We start from the raw sequence: 20,479 nt of genomic DNA on the forward strand, positions 1-20,479 counted from the left end.
GGGGCTATGTCTCATGAGCTCCCAGTGTAGGGGGCTCGGTTCAAGCCCTGGTCAGGGAACTAGATCCCACATTGCCACATCTAAAGATCTCGCATGCTGCAACCAAGACCTGGGGCAGCCAAAGTAATTAACTGATTATTTTTAAAAGCACATAGCCCTGCCCGGCCACCGGCTCCGTATGGTGGCCTGTCGGCATCTGGTGGAAGGACTAGTCTCGGATCCCTTCCTGCCAGCTAGGGAGGCATGAGCCGCAGCCAGAAGGCAAACTCTGGAACCAGGCTACCTGGCCAGGATGCGAACTGATCTCGGCCGACCCTACCGAGATGGGCCGTGTGGGATATAAAAGGTTTCCTTCATTTCTCATCCTTTCTCGGTTCCATCATTTGTGAGAGGAGATGGTGATAACGAGAACGTCAAACTCCACCCCCCCACCCCCGCCCAGGGAGGCTGCGAGAACCTACCTGGCCTCCCCACCCACGGAGAAGACCCAGCAGGCTCCTGTAGGACCACCCAGGGCTCCGCTGTTACCACCCCGGGCTCCGACCCTGTCAGGGTCCGCCTGGATCACCCCGTTACCCAGCACTTCCACCCCTCCCCTAGGACCTGCCACAGGCACCCAAACACGCAAGCTTCACTTTGGCAACAGGACTTTTATTCAGTCAAAATGAGTGTGGCAAACCCAAGATGGGCCAGGTGGCCCCATCCGCCCTCCCGCATGCCCACCCTTCCCTAGGGAGAGGTCATTCCAGGAGAAAGGGGGCATGGAGACAACTCTGCAGGGACCACGGGGCACTGCCTGGGAGGTCTGAGGCACCCTGGGCTCAGGGCCAGCACCGGGGAGAAGGGACAGCGCCCTTCCCCAATCCACATGGATGAGACTTCAGTCTTTCAGGAAAACCCCGTCAAGTGTACCTCCTTCAGCTAATCCACTAAAGTCTGGGGTGAGGAGTCCCTAGAGGGTTGGGAGTCAGGGACTTAATGGTCTAATCTCATACTTAAGAATACAGTTTTTTTTTTTTCTTCTTTAAAACAAAAGTTTTCTTTCTGCTATTTAAAAAAATGTTTGCGTGTAACCAAAAATACGTATTTGTTTCCTTTGCCTTTTTTCTTCATCTTTAACTAAGTCTTTCGAAGAACACAACAGAAAAGAGAAACAAGAAATCACAAAAACATAAATCCTTAAACACACCTCGTATAAAAATAGTTTCCGGCCGTAGCTGCTGACAGTGGTTGGTCCACTGCCCGGGGGAGTGGGTCAAGCTGGCAGTGTCCCAGGGGACAGAGGGCTGGGGACCCCCCCCACCACCTCCGCCAACATGCACACAACCAGCACACACAGTACATTCCTGGGGCCAGTCTGCTCCAGCGGCTCTGTGGGCAGGCAGGCTGCGGGGTGACGGCCCACCCTCCCAAGGCCCAGGTACAGAGAGGGTCCTTGGGGTCCCAGTCAAGGATGAGTTGGCTGAGAGGGTCAAAATGGGAGTGGACAGGCCGACGAGATGGAGCACCAGTAGGGTGCTGAGAAGCGGCTAGTCTGGAGCAACGATTTACACTCCCAGGAACAAATTTTCCTCTTATTTTTGGCTTTTCTTTTTTTTTTCACATTTTCTTTGACCAATTCTATCTTTATTTCTGCAGGCCCCAAGAGACCCACCCTTGGTGAGGAGCCAGGAGGGACGGTCCAGTGACACAACACAGGCCTGAGAGCCAGTGAACTTCGAGGTAGACATTTTCTTTCACACCGGGAAATGGGGAAGTATTTTTTTTCCTTTTTTTTTTTTTAACTCTGGGCAATAATGTGGGGAGGGAGAAGGGGTGCCCCCAAAGGGGCTTGAGGTAGGAGTGCATTCAGGGTTCTGTGGGGCAAGGGGCTGAGGCCACGGCCCCACTCCCCCGAGGACATTCATTCCGGCTGAGGTAGGTGCTGAGAGCCAAAACAGCAAAACTCCATCCTGAGAAAACAAGGTCGCGGAGGCTGACAGTGTCGGGCGCCCAGCCTCAGCTGGCGCATAGTTTTGGAGTCTAATTCACCTTCTCTCTTCTCTTTCTCTCTCGCTCTTTTTTTTTTTTCTTAAGTTTGTTCTTTTTTAAAGGAAAACATTAGTTCAGTTTCAAGTCATGTGGGTACAAGCAGAGGTGAAGGGGAGCCTTGGCCCAAGGTGGGGGCTCCTGTAGGAACCCTTCTGGGTCCTTGGAGGGGTTCTTGCTGAGGCTACTGTAGGTCTTGAGAATCAAAGAGGATCAGTCAGGACAGAAGCGCCTGGGAAGCCCCTACATGAATCCCACATGACAGGAGAAATCTTGCCTTTGACCTGAGAATGGGGGTTGCTCCCTGCAGAGCCTGCCAGACACCGACTACGGTCCCGAGGGAGCAGGCTGGGCAGCCGGTCCTTCACTCGGGAGGCCAGGGCCCACGTCCTGGGGTGGCAGGGCCTCCGACGGCATCTCCTCCAGGAGGCTGAACCCCTGAAGCGGCAGCATGGAGAGCTGGGTCTCCTCACACAGGGCAGGGGCCTCGGGGTCCTGCTGGGGACAGGGCGAGTCACACAGGCCTCAGCAAGGGGGGCCAGAGGCCCACGAGCCCCGAGTCAGAGGGTCAGGCGCTGGAGCCCATTCCACTCAGGGGTTAGGTCTCCAGGCCTTCCTGCCTGACTTGGGGGCACAGAGAGAGATGCTCAGTGTCTTGTAGCTTGGCAGAGGCTGGTGACCGAGGCCTATGGCCAAGGTAAGGAGGGCACAGCCTAAAGCAGGGGGCTGGCTCAGGCAGGGGCACTCACCGTGGGTCTAGGGTGAGGCTGCATAGCCCCTGCTCGGGGGAATAGCTGCTCCAGTTCCTTCACGTCCACGCGTTTCCTGTCTCGGCCCAGCTGGGCCTGCTCTGCCCGTCCCGCCCCATTCAGTGCCAGGATGCCAGGGTCCCTCTGGCTCCGGGGGCCCTGAGGAGGGGAGAGCTGGTTTTCCACATCCTTGCACAAGAGGACCCTAGGGGATGAGCCAAGAGTTAGGAGGAGGGATGTGGGAGCGGCAAGAACACAGGGATGGAGACAGTGGGCCCCAAACTGCCCCTCCCGTGTGGCTCCCCTGCCCCGTGCCGGCCCAGGACCCACCTGCCCCTTTGGCCAAATAAGAGGAAGAGGACACAGAAGATGATGCAGGTGACCCCAATGTGGATGCCGATGACGATGCCCGTGGTGGACGTCTGGTTGGTGGCCTCCTCCTTCCGACAGTCACATGGTGGGCTCAGGGCTGGGGTGTAGAAGCAGGGGCAGGTTGGGGGCTGTGGCTCCCAGACACCCAGCCTTTGTGGGCTACTTCTCCCGCATCTGCTCCTACCCCCCTAGTCCACATGGCGTTTGCCCTTGTCTACGGGGTCCCAGCCCATCGTTTTTGGTTCTTTTTACCAATGATTGAACACTAACTTGGTGCCAAATACTAGGAATAACACTTTAGATGGCCCATTTCATCCTCCATACACTTCTATAAAGGTATTCCATCTCTGTTTTATGAAGGAGAAAATGAGGGCTCAGAGAGGTTAAGTAACTTACCCAAGGTCACACAGCCAAGCATCAAGCTCAGGTCTAAGCCTATGTTCTCCAGCTCTTCGTGTACTGTTTGCGCCCCCTTTCCCTGGATGCCTGTTCCCCCCACCCCCCACTCAGCTTCTGGCCTCCCTTCCTAAGGGCCAGTCTTTGGCCAGACCCCACACCCACCCCTCACCTGTCCTCTCAGCTGCTCCCCTCAGAGACACGAAGCGGACTGTAGCATTGCCGTCCCCATGCTGGTTGTAGGCAAGTAGCTTCACCTCGTACACTGCAGTGGGGTCTGGGGGCAAGGGCAGGTTGCTGAGGGACCGCCCCAGGCCCCACCAGGCAATGGTGTCTCCAGGGTGAACTGGAGAAGACCCCTGGAAACCGCCTGCTGGCCCCAGGCACCGCACCCCTGCCCAGCGCCCCAAGCCCCGGGCAGCATCTGCCTCACCGAGCTGGCTGAGGTTGTAGGAGGAGACAGCTCCGGGAAGCAGGATGGGGCCAGTGAAGGAGGCCTTGCTCGCGGGGCGGTAGAACAGCTTGAAGCCGCCCTCGTGCTGGGCCAGCCGGGGCCAAGGCTCCCACAGCAGCTGCAGGGTGGAGCTGCCCAGGACCCGCACTGACAGTGGCGGTGGGGCGGGGGCTGTGGGTGGAGAAGGGGGCTGAGATGTGAGGACCTGGTGGCCACTGAAGCGCTTCCCTCCCACCAGCCACCTACGCCCCAGACCCCACTGACCCCGAGAGCCCGAGAGCCCGGCTGCTCTGACTCTACCCAGGGACTCTGCTTGCTCAAACAGCGCCTTTGCATGAATTATCAACAGAAAAGGGCACCCCTTCTTCCAAGCTGACCCAGCCCCGTCTCAGCCCCAGGGCGAAGCCCTATGTGCCCTGCACAGCCTGAACAACGGTGCACGTGGGTTCTGCCTAAAACCCTGGGGCTTTGTGCTCCACACCCAGACCTCACCTTCGCCTAGAGTGCTGGCCAGGGTGGGGGCGGAGGCTGAGCTGGCTCCCCGGGGCGTGTAGGCTTTGATGTAGAAGCTGTAGGCAGTGGAAGGCTCCAGGTCGCTCACCAGATGCTGGAAGGTGCTCTTGCTAACTGCTTCCTGGTACTCCAGTTCCGGGGGGTCTGGGGAGGCCAGGATGGGGTAGGCAGTGAAGGGGCAGGAAAGAATCCTGCCCACACTGGGGAAACGGGGGCGGCCGCCAGGGGGCAGTCCAGAGGAGCAAGGGAAGGTGTCGGGTCAGGAGGGTCAGGACGCGTGTTAGTAAGAGGAAAGCGCTGCAGAGGCAGCCTTGCCCTCCGGGGCCCCACCCACCGGCAGCCTTCCTGATGTGCAGGACATAGCCGATGATCTCCCTGGTGTTCACCAGGGGCTCGGTCCAGGACACGCGGACCTCGGTGGACGATACGGAGACCGCCTGCACGTTGAGGGGGGGCCCGGGCAGCCCCTCGGCCCACAGCACGGTCAGCCTGGCGCTGGCTTGAGAGGAGCCGGCGCTGTTCTCGGCCACGCACTGGTAAATGGCCTCATCTTCAGGGCCGATTCCAGAAATGGTCAGGGTGCTGCAGGGAGAGGGGGAGCCTCAGACCCCCTCCTCCTCCCAGAGTCTCCTCGGAGGTGGGCCACATCTCCCCACAACAACAGGCTTGTCTGAGGTCTCTCAGCTAGTTAGGGGCAGACCTGGGACTCAAATCCAAGTCTCCAGACCCCCAGTTTAGTATTCTTGGCCAGCAGGAGGTGCACGGCCTGCCTGGACCACTCATCCGAAACCCCCTTCCCCGACACCTCGCCAGGCCTCACCCCTGTACACACGCCACGCACGTGCCTGTTGTTATTCTTGAGCCTGACGTGGCCTCCGGGCCCCAGGACCTGTCCATTCTTCAACCATGTCACGTGAGGAGGTGGCTCGCCCTGGGCTTGGCAGGTGAACATGGCTGTGGTCCCAACCGGCCTGGAGATGGACTGGGGGTGCTGGACAAACTCTGCCGGGGCTAGGGTCAGGGTGGGGGCACAGAGAAACGTGAGGGGTCAGGGGGAGACGCAGGGGACACCTCTGAGTGAAGGGATGAGGAGGGGAGAGGGCGGGGCCAGAGACCTGCAGGAGAGCCGGTGGGCGGGGAGAGTCCCCCGGGTGGGGCCCACCCTCCAGCCTGGTCCAGCCTCCAGGATATGGCAGCCCTCACCTCCCTCCGCCTCGGAGAGGCAGACCCAAGAGAGGACTCCATTTCAATGACTGTTTAAAAGACTGACATTTGTATCCGAAAGCAATCAAGCTGAGCTCCCTGTTCAGGAAATTGTTAAATAAATAAATGTGCTAATAGGTTTGGCTGCACCTTGAAGGCGGTAATGACGGGGAGATGGATGAGCCCTCAGTACCGGCTCCCCTCACCCCTACGTTCTGTTCCACTCTCCTCCAATCCCAAGCCTCGAGCTTCCATTAACACCCGAGAAATGAAATGCTCCATCACTTTCATTTGGACAGATTAACGGCACATGGAATGCTAAACAAACAGGCATTTAAGTTCCTAATTCCTCTCTCTCCCATCTCTTCCCCAGCTCTCCAGGAGGGAACAACCACAGAACCGGCCCCCCACCCCCGCCCTGAGAATGGACGGCCAAGCCCAGTTCACAGAGACAGCTGAGGTCCAGGACAGGAGGATGGACAGAATGACCTGGTCAACTGCAGAGGGCCCGCACGCTTCCGGAGGGGAGAATGTGTGTGTGCGTGTGTTTGCGTGTGTGGAGGGAGCTGGGGTGTGAGAGTGTGAAATGACAAACATGCTGAGAGCGTGCGTGCAGGTGTGAGCGTGGAAGTGCCACATGTGTGAATGAGAACAGCATGTGACGGGAGGGGACCCAGGGAGGAGGATGGCACAAGTCAGGGAGGGGGATGGCACAAGTCAGGGAGACCCGCTGAGATTACAAGGTGGAAATGAATGGGGGGTGATGGCACCTGGAAGGACCAATGACCAAAGATGCCCTTCCCTTCCTAACACGTACATTCCTGGGGGGAGGGGCCTGGAGAGGGCAGGGGCAAGGTTAGGGTGAGGACAGGCACGTGGGCAAGCATCAGGCCCTGGGCTTGGGCAGGATGGGGCAGGTGAAGGGGCAGTGCGGGGCAGCGTTGGGTGGGGGAGCCCGTACCTTGCACCACCAGCCGGCCCTGGGCTGTTCTCCTCACCCGGGTGCCAGGCCTGTTGGCTGCACAGACGTAGACGCCTGAGTGCTGTACAGTTACGTCTGAGATGATGAGGTTCCCCGTGCCCAGCACCTGGATGCCCTCCACCCCAATGGGGCGGCCATCTAAAGAGGAAGGGAGGGTCAGGGAAGGAGGTGTCCAGGAACGTCCCAGCTTGAGCACCATCAGTCCTCCAGGGAGCCCCTGTCTTTGCCTCTGGCTCTTCTCTCCAAGCATCACGGCATGCTGGAGGGGCAGGGGCAGCACAGGAGACTCTTGCCCCGGCAGGAGGGAACTGGGTCCTAATCCTAGCATTGCCACGGCCTCTCTGGTGACCTTCAAGTCCCTTCCGCCTCGTTTCTCAAACAGGAAAGTAAGGTCTTACGTGGACATTCCCCAGCCTGATTTGTCTCTCCTGAGCAAAGTTCCTTGATCAAATATCCATTCTGCTCCTTGACTATCCCAATGCCCATTAATATCAAGGCTCTGACAAGTCCCGCAGCCAAGGCATCTGGTTGACTCTGTTTCCCAAACTTGCTAGACCGCCAAGCCATTTCCTTCCCCTTGCAGATCACGCTTTGGGAAATGCTCTCCCAGATGGTCTTTACCAGGCCTATGGGCTCCTCCTAATGGTGAGGCCACTCTTTTCAGCCTCTCCCAGGCCCTGGGCCCTCCCCCCACCCAGGATCAGATTAGCACAGTCAGAATGCGAGGAGACAGCTCCCCATTCAGCCTCTGAAGTGGTGAAATCTACTCCATTATCCTGCCTGCTGCCCCCTCCTTCCCCATCACTCAGCTGCTACAATGTACTGCAGTCTCCTTGTGAATGCGACCCCAGCCCGTCCCCTCCAGACTTTCCTTCCCCCAGTGACCTCTCCACTCAGACAATGTGGGCCCATCTGCACCCTTTCATTTCTCTCCTTCAGCTGCCTGGGGATTTAGGCTGGGGATTTAGGGGACCAGGCTAGAGACTCGGGCTCTCGGAGAGAGGGTGTGACTACCGGCTGAGATTTTGAGGGGTTTGGGATTGCATCGCTGGGTAAGATGGCCAGGGTGTAGAGGACAGAGATGAGCCGGAGGGGGAAGTGACTAGGGGTGCTGAGCTGCAGAGAGGTTCTGGAGGCCCCAGTGGTGAGGCCAAGGGTGAGCGGAGCATGGAGGAGGTGAGCTGGCACAGGACTGGAGGAGGACTGGACGAGGTAACCCGGGGAGCTAAGCCATCTACACGGGGGGTAGGGAGAATGCAGTGGGCAGGCGGACCTCCCTGGTCCTGCCAAGGAGAGGGAAACCACCCCCTCCCTAGGACTCGAGAAAATGGACCCCCACGGAGAATAAACAGGATTCCAAGTTCCCCTAGCGCTGGGAGAAGAGACTGGCCCTCCCAGGGTTGGGGGAGGCGGGGGCTGCAGGATGGGGCTCACCCAGGCGGCTCCAGGACACAATGGGGCGCGGGTTGCCCGTGGCGACACACTCGAGCACCGCGGTCTGGTGCACAGTCAGGGTGAGGTTCTCAGGCCCCACGAGGATCGTAGGTTCCTTGTAGGCCCCAGAGCCTGAGCCTGGGAGGAAGATGCCACATTGCTTCACTGTAGCTGGGACCCTTCCCACCTCCTCACCACACTCCCCCCCGTACCCGTATACACAGCTCAGGCCATGGGGGGTGGGAGACAAGTTGCAGTCCCAAACCAGGTCCGGTGGGTGGAGAGAGGAGATGCTGGCGGTCCCTGGACGTTATCACACTCATCTCTCCAGTCAGGGCCTCTCGCGGTGGGACAGCCACCCCCACCTAACCACCTAGAAGCAGAGGGTGGGCTTCCTCCAAGAGATCTGAGCTAGCGAGGGACCTTGAGGTCCCTGCACCCTCCTCGGGGTCCCTGCGCCCTCCTCGGGAGGAGGAGCAGAGAGCTAGGCGCTCAGAAGGTGCTCGGTACACACTCGACAGTCTAGGCCCTGGAACTCCACTGAAGGGAGGGTGACGTGGTGGTGGGGAAGGATGCAATGGGCAGAGGCCCGCACCTGTCACGGTGAGCCTGGCCCCGAGGCTGACCCGGACGCTGGCGATGTTCGAGGCCACACAGTGGAAGACGCCGCTGTCCTCAGCCCGAAGGCCTGTGATCTGCAGGACTCCCTTGGGCAGCAGCGTGTACCTGTGGTGGGGGGCACGGTCAACCACCAGCACAGCACCCCTGGCCCAAGGACACTCAGCATCACAGACACAGCCCACCACCCAGCCATGGTCCCAGTCTCACTTTCGTCATCGCAGACACACTCTGGGACTCTCACTGGGGGACGCACCTGCAATTCCAGCCTCAGCAACAAACAACCACACACCCATCTTCTCACTGACTCAAGTATTACATCTGGGTCCACAAGCCACACAGATACTCAGTCTCAACAAAGTTGCAGGAATACCACCCCAGAGGCTGCAGGCAGGCCTTCTTCAAGGCCCAGATACTGGACTGGGCCTGCCTCCTGGTCATACCATGAGCCTCCCGGTCATGCCCACCCAGGGCTCACCTCTCATTTTCCGTGTCAATGGGGACCCTGTTCTTCTCCCAGGTGATGAGGGGTTTGGGGAGCCCGTGGATTTGGCACTGGAAGCGGGCCACACCACCTTCCTCGCCCACGGTGGCCTGGGGATGCACGTGGAAGTCTGACATGGCTGGAGAAAGAAAAGGAGGTGTGCATGGGGGAGGCACGGTGCCGAGGAGCAGAAGGGATGGGAGCCGGTGTGGGGGCCTCAGATCGCACAGCAGGCTTACCCTGCCTCCTACCTGTGGGAACATCTCCCCCAAAGGCACAGTATAGGCCTGGCTGGACACTGAGAAAGGTATGGACGAATTCCTGAATGATAAACCTCTAACACTGAAACAGTGGGCTGTGGGCACACAGAGGCCAGTCATGGAAAGCCTTGCTGCCAGGGCCTGCTCCCCACTTTTACAGCTGCTTTTGGACTTATTTTTTATAAACTCCCCCTTAGGTGGTGGTGGTTGTTCAGTCTCAAGTCATGTCCAGCTTTTTGTGACCCACATGGACAGAGGAGCCTGGAGGGCTACAGATTTCCCAGGCAAGAATATTGGAGTGAGTTGCCATTTCCTTCTCCAGGAGATATTCCCGACCCAGGGATTGAACCCAAGTCTCCTGCATTGGCAGATGGGTTCTTTACCGCTGAGCCCCCAGGGAAGCCCCCCTCCCCCGGCTAAAGTATGCCGGTGCTAAATAGTATGCTGTACATTTTACAGAATAGGAAACAGGCCCAGAGAGGGGAAGTGACTAGGCCAGCGTCACCCAGCAGTCCTTAGACCCTGGTGACCAGAGCCCAGTGGCTTTCTTTGCCCTTCATCATCATCCCTTTATCCCCAGTTCTTCTGCAGCTTCTCAACGTACCCCAAGAGGGTGGTATATCCATCGAAGGTGACAAGCCTCTCAGAAGACTGTCAGACCCACCAATCTACATTTCAATGTGTCATAAATATTCAGGGACTGCCTCCCCACCTTTCGGGGATCTGAACTAACTGCTCCAGCGCTGATCATGAGAGGGGTTGATCATGAGAGGGGCCGTAGGCCACCCCCCTCCCCTCACTCCATTTTCAGCTGGTTAAGTGTCCCTGCCCACCCTCATTCCCAGCCATCCCCACTCCCCAACCTGTAAAGCCCCGGGGAAGGGGCCCCTCCCACGCGGCTTCCCAGTTTCAGCACCAGGGCTGTGATTTCATTAAAATCCACTTTGCTTCAAGTGCGGGAAGGCGGCTCACCATCTGTCCAGGCAGGCAGCCCCTCCCCTCCAACACTCCATCAATGGGGACAGTTGTCTCCTCCCAGAAGGAGCCCTCCCCCACAGCAGCAGGGACCCTGGAGCTTGTCCCAGCTCCGGCTCCCAGCTCCCTGGTTGCAGGCGGGCACACCCCATGTCAGACCCCCTCAATCCTCCAGCCTGTGCAGGACTCCAGGGCAGCTCAGAAAGGCCAAGCCTTTGTGCCCTTCTTGCCAGAGTCTCTGGGGGCTGACTCTTTTGTGGCACGTTCTCCGTCTCATTTGCATGTGGTTCATTAAATATAAACATGCATAAAAATCCCCAGCCTTCCCTCCTCCTCTTTCAGGGCCTCCTGGGAGTGTGGCTGATGGGTGTGAGCACCTCCTTGCACATGTGTGCAGGGCTGTGTGTGCGGGAGGACGGGGCTGTGTGTGTGTATGTGTGGTGTGGTGTGTGGGTCTGAGGCTGGATGTGAATGGGGGTTTGTATCCCTCAGCTCCTGTGGCTGGTGTATGGTTCCGCTTCTGTGGCTTCTGTGTAGGTAATCCATCACACATGTCCCCAGGTAGATATAGTTCTTACAAAGGGCACCTTGGGCCCTAGGGGAGGGGGGTGGGGGCAAGTGCCCAGCTGGTGTCCCCATCAGGCTTGGTGAAATGATCCCCAGGGAGCATCGTGAGGTCAGCCTACCCCGTCTCAGGCCAAAGGCTGTGTTTGGCCAAGAGCCTGCAGGTCAGCCCAGAGGTTCAGGGGAGGGGGCAGACACACCAGTGGGACCCCTCTACTGCTTCCAGGCCTCAGCCTCCAGGAGGGCAGGGCTGGAGGCAGGCCTAGGGAGTGGAGAGGGCACCCAGACTCCTGGGTCAGCTGTCTGTGCCCCCACAACCCAGCCCGACCTACTCAGGAGCTGGGGAGCTGCCTGCCACCCCCCCTCCCTCACCCACTCCCCCACTCCAGCTGGAGAGGAGCCTGCAGTCCCCCAGGGGATTGGGGCGGGGACTAATGGCTCTGCTGAGTACAGATGCCTCCTCATTAAGGAACCGAATCCTTTTGTGTTTCCAGCCCCCATTCTGGGCTCCCTGGAGGTACAGAGAGCTAGGAGCTGGCCTGGGGAGAGATACCAGGGAAGGGACTGCTTCTCCTCAGGGCACTGAGGATGGACAAAGTTTGGCTTCTAAGCTTCTTCCTCCCCCTAAAACTAAACAATGACAAAGCCTGGCTTGAATGCCCTGCTGAAGAGGAATGCTGGAGCAGGAAAAGGCGGTAGTTAAGGAGTCGTTAAGGAGTCGGTCTGCTCATCTTTTCACTGTACAAGAGTCTGAAAGGTCCCCAGGGCCCCCGGGAGGCAGCCAGGGCCCCTCCCCACCCAGGAGGGCTGCTCTGCTCCCTCAGAGCAGCACCTTGATGAATCTCTCTATCAGCTTCACCTAACTGCCATTCTGCCAAACATCTCCTTTGAAGGGTAGCTTTGTTTTGAAAAGTGCTTGAAAACCACTAATCACGAGCCAACCCATTTACTTTAGGAAGGGGAAACTGAGGCCCAGGCCCAGTTGGTGGCTCTACCAGCCCCAAATCAGAAGTTCCACGCCCTAAGCCCTGTGCTGGGGTGTCCCTTAGTTCTCCAGCAAATTGTTCACTCTCCAAGGCCAGGTGACCCCAGAGTGGACTGCAGGTGGGACTAGCCTTTTCTCACTGGTTGGGAGTTACCACCGTGCTGCAGGTTGCGGTGAGCCCCCGAGACAGTTCCTAAATCCCACCCCTCGAGCCCAGTTGGCTGCACGGTGTGCTCCAGGTGGTGCAATAGGAGGGCTGGCCCCCTTTATCTGAGGCTCCTTCTTCCCCTCCTTTCCTCCCACTCCTATTCAACCCTTGGGTCAGCCCCATGAATCCCTGCAGTGTCCTGGGGGACTACAGTGAGGCCCTGGGCAGGCAGTGTCAGAGGGTCATAAGGAAGAGCAAATCTGACTCCATGCTGGATCCCTTTCTTTTACTTTAACCTTTTATTCTACTGCTTTTGCTACAAGTTCATCTCTAAAGTGATGTTGCTTAAAGTATACATAACGGCCCATCTCTGGGAACCCTGTTTCCGCTGCTTCAGTGTAACAAAAGCGCCCGCCCTCCCCTCCACAGATGAAGGGGTGAACAGGAGCTCCTCAGGGCCTACCATCTCTGATTCCTGCTACCTTCACAAACAAGCCTTTGCTTCCTAGTGGCTCGGACAGTAAAGAATCTGCCTGCAGTGCAGGAGACCCGGGTTTGATCCCTGGGTTGGGAATATCCCCTGGAGAAGGGAATGGCAACCCACTTCAGTATTCTTGCCTGGGAAATCCCACGGACAGAGAAGCCTGGCAGGCTACAGTCCATGGGGTTGCAAGAGTCAGACCCGACTGAGCAACTAACACGTTCACTTTCTTTTGTCCATTCTCAGCTGAGCTGGGGTCTCTGGGAATTGTCCACTCACTCCAAGTTCACTCCTGAAGTCAGGGGAGAAAGTTTCTAGGGGCCACTCAGATCTCCAATCTCTCAGAGTAGGACGTGTTGGGTTGACAAGTCTGTTCTGCACTGGCTTGTACAAGCTGGCCTCGGAGCTAGGGGACATAGTCCTTGATCGTGTCTCGCTCTGGGAAAGAGTCCCTGGGCAGCCATGGGGCTGAGGGGCTGAGGACTGGACCTCCAAAAACCCTGATCCCTGAGCAAGCCATCCTGGAGGCCACTGTGGTAGATAACAACAGACACGGGTCACTGTGGGGGCTGGAAACACTGCCCAGAGGCCAGTGTGGGTGGCAGCGTGTCTGTGGCTGGTGGATGCGAAGGTGAGCTGTGGCTTGTGGCTGCCGATGCTTTATTCTCCTGCTGACACCTGTTGGTCAGGTAGGGGCCATTGTGGGTTCCTTGCTTCAAGTTGGGTTCTGGGAGGGGGTCATGTTGGGACGCCCCTCTGGGGTGAGGACCAGAGAGAGTGACAGGGTGGACAGAGGTCTGCTTGCGGTGGCGGGGGGGGGGGGGGGGGCGGGCGGGGCGGTCACTGTGGAGAAGCGAAGAAGTACCTTAGTCCCCGAACAGTCTGCAGAGGAGTCTCCCAGCCACTCCCTGTTTCCGCTATGGGTATACACATGCCATGAGGAAAGAGGGTTCAGAGAGAGAGCCCAGCAACCCACCAGCCTGGAAGGGAGCAGAAACAGGCAGGATATGGCTCCTGGATGCCCCTATAAATCACCCAAGGGGAGGGGAGTTCCCCTGAGGGCCAGATCTAGAGTGGCTCAGGGAGGGGAGGGGGCTTTCCTCCTGGTCCAGGACCTCTGGCGAGGTCAGGCCTGGATCTGATTAGACAGGCTCCAGGGGGACGCTGCGGGGCAGGAAGGGTCGGGGCAGAGTGCTGGGAAGGAAGCCGGCCACATCCCCCTGGCCCAGCCTCTAGCCCTTGGCTACAGCCAGACTCCTGTCTGGTGTGTGATGACAAAAAGATCAGTGGGCTTGCCAGGATGGAGAGTTCAAAACACAGCCTTTGTGGAAGCCAGAGGCACTGGGGGTCTGAGGCATCAACTGCCCCCATTCATACTGCCCTTCAAGAAGAACAACCACGATCTGCAAACTCTTCCGAAGGCCATCAAGGCCAGTCCCTCTCTTTGGATCCCTTCATGCCAAGGACCAGGGATGTCCTGAATGCCCTGCTGCCCCTCAAGCAGCTCAGATGTTAACACTTTTCCTTGTAGTAGAGACATGCCTGAACCCCATATGCTTCCACCCAATGAACGCCCCAACTTTCCCCCTGAGAATTTCATTTTCCAATAGAGGAGCTGGCTATTAAGCACTTGAAATGTGACCAGTCCAAATTTAGTTGGGCTGTACCTTTAAAATACACACTGGAGTTCAAAGATTTAGTACAAACCAAAAGACACTAAGCATTAGAGAAACGCAAATCAAAACCATAAAGAGATGCCACCTCACACCCATTGGGATGGCTACGATCAAAGCAACAGCAAGAAATAACAGAAAATAACAAGTGTTGGCAAGCCTGGGAAAAAAATGGAATCGCTGTGGACTGTTGGTAGGAATGTTAACTGGTGCAGCTGCTAGCGAAAACAGTGAGGGCGTTCCTCAAACACTTAAAAAGAGAGGACTTCCCTGGTGGTCCAATGGTTAAGAATCTGTCTGCCGATGCAGGGACCACGTGTTTGATCCCTAGTCTGGGAAGATCCCACATGCCACGGGACAACTAAGCCCGTGGGCCACAACTCCTGGGCCTGTCTGCAGGAAATACTGAACCCCCCCTGACTAGAGCCCATGCTCCACAAGAGAAGCCACCACGATGAGAAGCCCGCCCACCACAACTAGAGAAAGCCCAAGTGCGCAACAAAGACTCAGCACTGCCAAAAATAAACAAATAAATAGAAACTTAAAAGCAGAACCACCATATGACCCAGCAATTCCACCTTTGGGTATCTACCCCCAAGAATTACAGGTCTCAAAGAAGTAGCTGTACACCCACATTCAAAGCAGCCTTATTTACAATAGCTAAAATGTGAGAGAAGTTCAGGTGATCATCAACAGATGAATGGATAAACGAAATATGTTTAAACAATGGGATATCGCTGCTGTTGTTTTTTAGTCACGAAGTCGTGCCTGACTCTTGTGCAACCCCGTGGACTGTAGCCCGCCAGAATCCTCTGTCCATGGGATTTCCCAGGCAAGAATACTGCAGTGGGTTGCCATTTCCTCCTCCACGGAATCGTCCCAACGCAGGGATAGAACCTGCGTCTCCTGCACTGGCAGGCAGGCAGATTCTTTACCACTGAGCCACCAGGGAAGCCCACAGTGGAATATTACTCAGCCTTCTGACACATGCCACAACGTAGATGAACTTTGAGGACATTCAGTTCAGTTCAGTTCAGTCGCTCAGTCGTGTCCGACTCTTTGCGACCCCATGAATCGCAGCACGCCAGGCCTCCCTGTCCATCACCAACTCCCGGAGTTCACTCAGACTCACGTCCCCCCAAGTCAGTGATGCCATCCAGCCGTCTCATCCTCGGTCGTATGCTAACTGAAATAAGCCAGTCACAGAAAGACAAGTACTACATGATTCCACTTATATGAGGTACCTAGACTAGTCAATTCATAGAGATAGAAAGTAGAATGGAAGTTGCCATAGGCTGATGGGGAGAGAGGTTGAAGGAATTACTGTTTAAGGGGAACAGAGATTCACATTGGGGAGAGCAAAAGAATTCTAGAGATGGATGGTGGTGGTGGTTTGCATAAAAAATGAAGGTACTTGGAGAATCCCAGGGACAGAGGAGCCTGGTGGGCTGCAGTCTATGGGGTCGCACAGAGTCGGACACGACTGAAGCAACTTAGCAGCAGCAGCAGCAGCAATGCCACTGAACTGCACACTTAAAAATGGTTAAGATATTAAAAAAAAAAAAAAATGGTTTTAGGGACTTCCCTGGTGGTTCAGTGGCTCAGACTCCTGGCTCCCAATGCAGGGGGCCTGGGTTCAATCTCTGGTCACATGACTAAGACCCAGCACAGCTAAATAAATAAATATTTTTTTAAAAATGGTCAAGACAGTAAATTTTATGTTACGCGTATTTTACCACAATTAAAAAGTTGGAAAAATAATTTTAATTGATAATAATAGCTAAGAATTTTAAATACTGATGAAGTTGAAACGATAATAGTTTGGATTTTTAAAGACAGTCCAAAAATATAAAAAAGTTATAAAAAATTTAAAAGTAATGATTTTGTGTTGGAATAATACTTTGTATATATTAAGTAAAATAAAGTTTATTATTAAAATTAACTTCTTTTGTTTTTTTTACTTTTTAAAAAATATATGTGACTATTAGAAAATTTAAAATTATCTATGTGGTTTCTGTTATATTTCCACTGGACATTGCTGCTCTAGAAGACAATTCTATTCTTCATGTAACAGACCTTCAAATACTTGAGGTCCAGGGTGTTTCCTGAGAAACATCTTCTGAGAGGAGTGAGTGAAAGTTGTTCAGTTATGTTCGACTCTTTGTGACCCCATGGACTATAGCCCGCCAGGCTCCTTTGTCCATGGATTCTCCAGGCAAGAATACTGGAGTGGGTTTTGGTTCACTTCTCCAGGGGATCTTCCTAACGTAGGGACTGAACCCGGGTCTCCCACATTGCAGGCAGATTCTTTACCTTCTGAGCCACTGGCGAAGCCCACTGAGAGGAAATACCCTTAACTCCTTCAGTCACTTGTGATGATGAGTGACGCTCAGGTGTCTTGAGCCTGAAGACCATGGGCAACACTCTGAACCCACAGAGCCTTACACCACTGGGGACTTGGAGCAGATTTCAGCTATCAGCTGTAGTGACCATCCCTGTGCTATCCAATATGGTAGCCACTAGTCACATGTGGTCACTTAAAATTAAATTACAAATTCAGTTCCTCTGACTCACTAACTGCCTTTCAAGTGTTCAGCAGCCACAAGTGGCTACGGGCTACCTTATGGGACAACACCAATAAAATACTTCCATCGTCACAGAAAATCCTATTGGACAGCACTGGCCCACACCCAAGGCAAAGCCTCAGACCCACAGCTGCCTTCTGCATCGTTTCCTCTCTCCTGCTACCCCACCGGAGAGCCCCCGCCTTCTTCTGTATTGTCATCATTAGCCCAGCTTTTCTCCTGCCAGATCCCCCCTCTCCCGGCCACATGGATTCAGAGACTGCTGACAAGGCCCACGTTTGATTGCATCTCTGCATGGCAGGAAGCCCTCACACAGCAAGATTTCTGCTCCTGGTGGGGGAATACTTGCTAAGAGCATTTTGAGGGAACGGTCCAGTGAAGAGGTTAATGGTACAGGCTCTGGAATGAGACAGAACTGGGTACAAAACTCAACGCCACCACTCTCAGCTCTGTGACACTGAGTGAGTTACTTAGTCTCTCAGAACCTCTATTTTCTCACTTATATTAATAAAAATAAGGTTGATAATAGTTCATGTCGTTAGAGCCGCTGCACTGGGGGAATCAATGAGACCTGTTTGTAAAATACTTGGCACAGTCCTCATAAAATAGCAAAAGCTTGCTACCTATTGTTGAGGGAAAATAGAGGAATTGAGTTAAAAGATGCTGAGAGGTTATGGGACTTCCTTGGTGAACCAGTGGTTAAGACTCTGTGCTTACAATGCAAGGGGCTTGGGTTCAATCCCCGGCTAGGGAACTAGGATTCCATATGCCGCACAGCACAGCCGAGAAAATTAAGGAAAAAAAAAAAAAAAAAAAACAGGCGCTGAGGTTATCGTAGAGCACGGTGGGATTGGGGGTTGGAGCCATCTCCTCCAAGAGAGTAGCCATATTCTCACGGACAGGCAAAGGCTCAGAGAGTTAGCAGTAGAGCCTCTGAAAAAGTGAGTAAAGATAGAATTTGCAAGGCTTGAATGGTGAGAGGGTCAGTGCAGGGGGAAGGGGGCAGTGGGGTATAAACCAAACTTGGCTTCTATTTCACTTCTGCCTGGGGGCTTCACAAAGGCTCTAATAGGCGAGCTGTCAGTTGGAAGAAGCCATTGGGTAATTGAGGCCTTGACTTCTCTAGTAAAATGTTTATGAAGCCCATAAACTCATGCCTTTATTGGCCAAGCTCATTCCGGGGGATGGATGTGGCTCTCTGAGGTGCAGTTAAAGCACCTGCTGAACTCTGGCACCCTACAGCTACTTCGGGCTCCACCCAGACCCACCAGGCAGAGCAACCCTGGAGGGGTGAGGAGGCCAGCCAAGTCCCACCTCACGTGCCCTTTAAACTCCACAAAGCACTTGTAGATGTCCTATCTCTACATGTGAATGGGAAGGAGGGAAGTGATGGCAGAGAGTCCCGAGTCCTGGGGAGGCTGGCAGCTTGCCACAGTCCCCATGGGATATTGGTTTTATCATCAGGCTTCTCTGGCCCAGGCTCACCCTTCCTAACCCTCTGTCCCAGTCTCCCCAGTATCTGGGTCCCCGCCTCGCACATGACTTTGGCTCTGTCAGGGAAGAGCACCCACATTGATTGGCTGTTGACACTTGGGATGGAGCAAAGTATGAACTCAGAAGACCTGCATTTACTTCCCTGGGCCTCCAAAGGGAAGTCAGAGTTGAACTAAGGTTTTGAATCCAGGGGGTATGGTGTTTTGCGGGGAAGAGGCCCTGTGTGGGGTTTGGGTGGATGGTGTCTGGGGCTTACAAACAGCCCCAGAAGACTGCAGTGGCTCAGAGGCCCTGCTCAGCTTTGCTGGGGGTGATTGATTCATCTGGGCCTTTGCCTGGTGACCCTGCTCTGAGAAGCCTCTGGATCCTTTTGTCCCCCTCCTCAAGCCCCTTACCCCCTGCCTTAGGCCCCTGAACCCCAGACCCTCCCTCCCACCCTCCCACACCACCACCAGCTCACCACTCCCCCGGCCCCCATTCTAACACAAAAGGCAACTTTGTCTTTCAAGTCAGCAGCCATAAATCCACGTCTCTCCCCTGCCTCCTGGCAGCCACCTCTGACAAATGGGAGGAGTGGGGGACAGTGGGGGGCCAGACTCAGCTTGGGAAAGTCCCTGCATCCAGTTGTTGGCCCACTGTAGGCTGGTGAGCATCGAACCTTTATGGCCTGATCTTTGATTCCAACGGACAGGAAGACCCAAGGCACAGCTGCAGGGGAGGCTGTCGGGCTCTCTGCAGTCTCTGGGCTGGGCTTTTACTGCCCAAAGAGCATAAAACCTCTCAAAGCCCTCCTTTCCATTATTCAGCCCGTAATTCAGAGGCTCCAGTTCTTCCTCCACATCAAGCAGTGGGCTCCCCATCCCTCCCCTACCTCCAGCCCACCATGGAGGGTGTTAAAGTGTCTGGTGGAGTGTGCTGTGGGACACGGGTGAGGCCCTGCCCGACGTGGCATCCTGGCTGAGCCACTAGGTGGGTGTGTTCCCCTGCTGTCAGTGTGGCCCCTACACACGGGAAGGGAAAGGCGAAGAGAATCACTCACCCCATGAGACCACCCTACCCACTCCACTGCTAGGTTTTCAAAAGCAGTCCCAACTTCAAATATTTAGCTCCCACATATCAGGCAATGAGTCAGAGGATGCGTCCTGCTCTGGGAAATACAGTCATCTGTCCTATGTTTACATAGCACACCCACTAAATCAACTCTAAGCATTCATTCAACAGATACTTACTGATTGCTAACGTGTCAAGAGGATGTCCTGGCACCCTGGGGCAAATTCCCTCCTCCCACAGACCCTGTCTTTAGACTTTCTACCCAAACTCCTAGAAATATCAGAAAGGTGAAAACACCGGAGCCAGAGTCTTAGGGATGGTCACAGTCCTGTGACCCTGAGAAACAGAAGCCTGCAGACACCACTGATGAGCAAAGCTAAGGTATTTTGTCAGAATAACCCTGAGAGGCAGGGATTATTAGCCCTTCTGAAGCACAGAGAGGTTAAGTAACTTGGCCAAGGTCACACAGTCATTTAATAATGACGCTCACACATTAACATTTAATGATGCCACAGCAGGCATTTGAACTTAAAATGTTCTAACCCATGCTCTTTCCTTGCATCACAGCTGTGAGACACACACATTCAAATGCTTCTCAAAACACGACTGACCATACCTTTGAACAACGGCACAGAAAATCACAGCAGACATCCTAGACCCTTAAAAGTACCATGCCTCCAAAAAAGTATCATGCCTATGTACATTCAGAGACACCCATGACATAGCAGGCTTCACTTTAACTGAATTCCCCCAGGGTTTGAGGTAGGCTTCACAGAGCGTAACTAATGCAGATAAGCACCATGATATGACAGTGTTATTAGCCTCCTAATGGTCACTGAGCCCACACATGTTTCCTAAATTCTATTAACACAGGTAAATAAACAACCCAGACGCCAGTCCCCAGGTAGCCCTTCCACGAACACTTGCGTGCTCGTGGAAGTCGGCAAACCAAGAAACCAAGCTGCAAGGATGGAGCCTGCAGAGTTGTTCCTGTCACTTTCAGGCCTTACAAAACAGGAGTAACTCATGCG

At 55.0% G+C, this 20,479-nt stretch overlaps 1 protein-coding gene across 1 annotated transcript in view; it reads right to left on the minus strand.

The window, feature by feature from the left end:
* Window positions 1-2,355: 2,355 nt before the first annotated feature.
* Window positions 2,356-20,479, minus strand: part of IGDCC3 (immunoglobulin superfamily DCC subclass member 3) — a 39,566-nt gene continuing 21,442 nt past the window's right edge. Inside the window, exons 2-13 of the mRNA XM_052647198.1 lie at window positions 9,228-9,372; window positions 8,727-8,857; window positions 8,132-8,269; window positions 6,677-6,835; window positions 5,358-5,523; window positions 4,847-5,094; window positions 4,492-4,656; window positions 3,979-4,170; window positions 3,718-3,822; window positions 3,108-3,246; window positions 2,778-2,982; window positions 2,356-2,526 (exon numbers count right to left, since the gene is read on the minus strand). Of these exons, the coding sequence (XP_052503158.1) occupies window positions 2,356-2,526; window positions 2,778-2,982; window positions 3,108-3,246; window positions 3,718-3,822; window positions 3,979-4,170; window positions 4,492-4,656; window positions 4,847-5,094; window positions 5,358-5,523; window positions 6,677-6,835; window positions 8,132-8,269; window positions 8,727-8,857; window positions 9,228-9,372 (1,964 nt within the window). The remainder of the gene's footprint in view (window positions 2,527-2,777; window positions 2,983-3,107; window positions 3,247-3,717; window positions 3,823-3,978; window positions 4,171-4,491; window positions 4,657-4,846; window positions 5,095-5,357; window positions 5,524-6,676; window positions 6,836-8,131; window positions 8,270-8,726; window positions 8,858-9,227; window positions 9,373-20,479) is intronic.

This window comes from Budorcas taxicolor, chromosome 10 (assembly GCF_023091745.1).
Source record: "Budorcas taxicolor isolate Tak-1 chromosome 10, Takin1.1, whole genome shotgun sequence".
Classification (NCBI taxonomy): Eukaryota; Metazoa; Chordata; class Mammalia; order Artiodactyla; family Bovidae; genus Budorcas; species Budorcas taxicolor.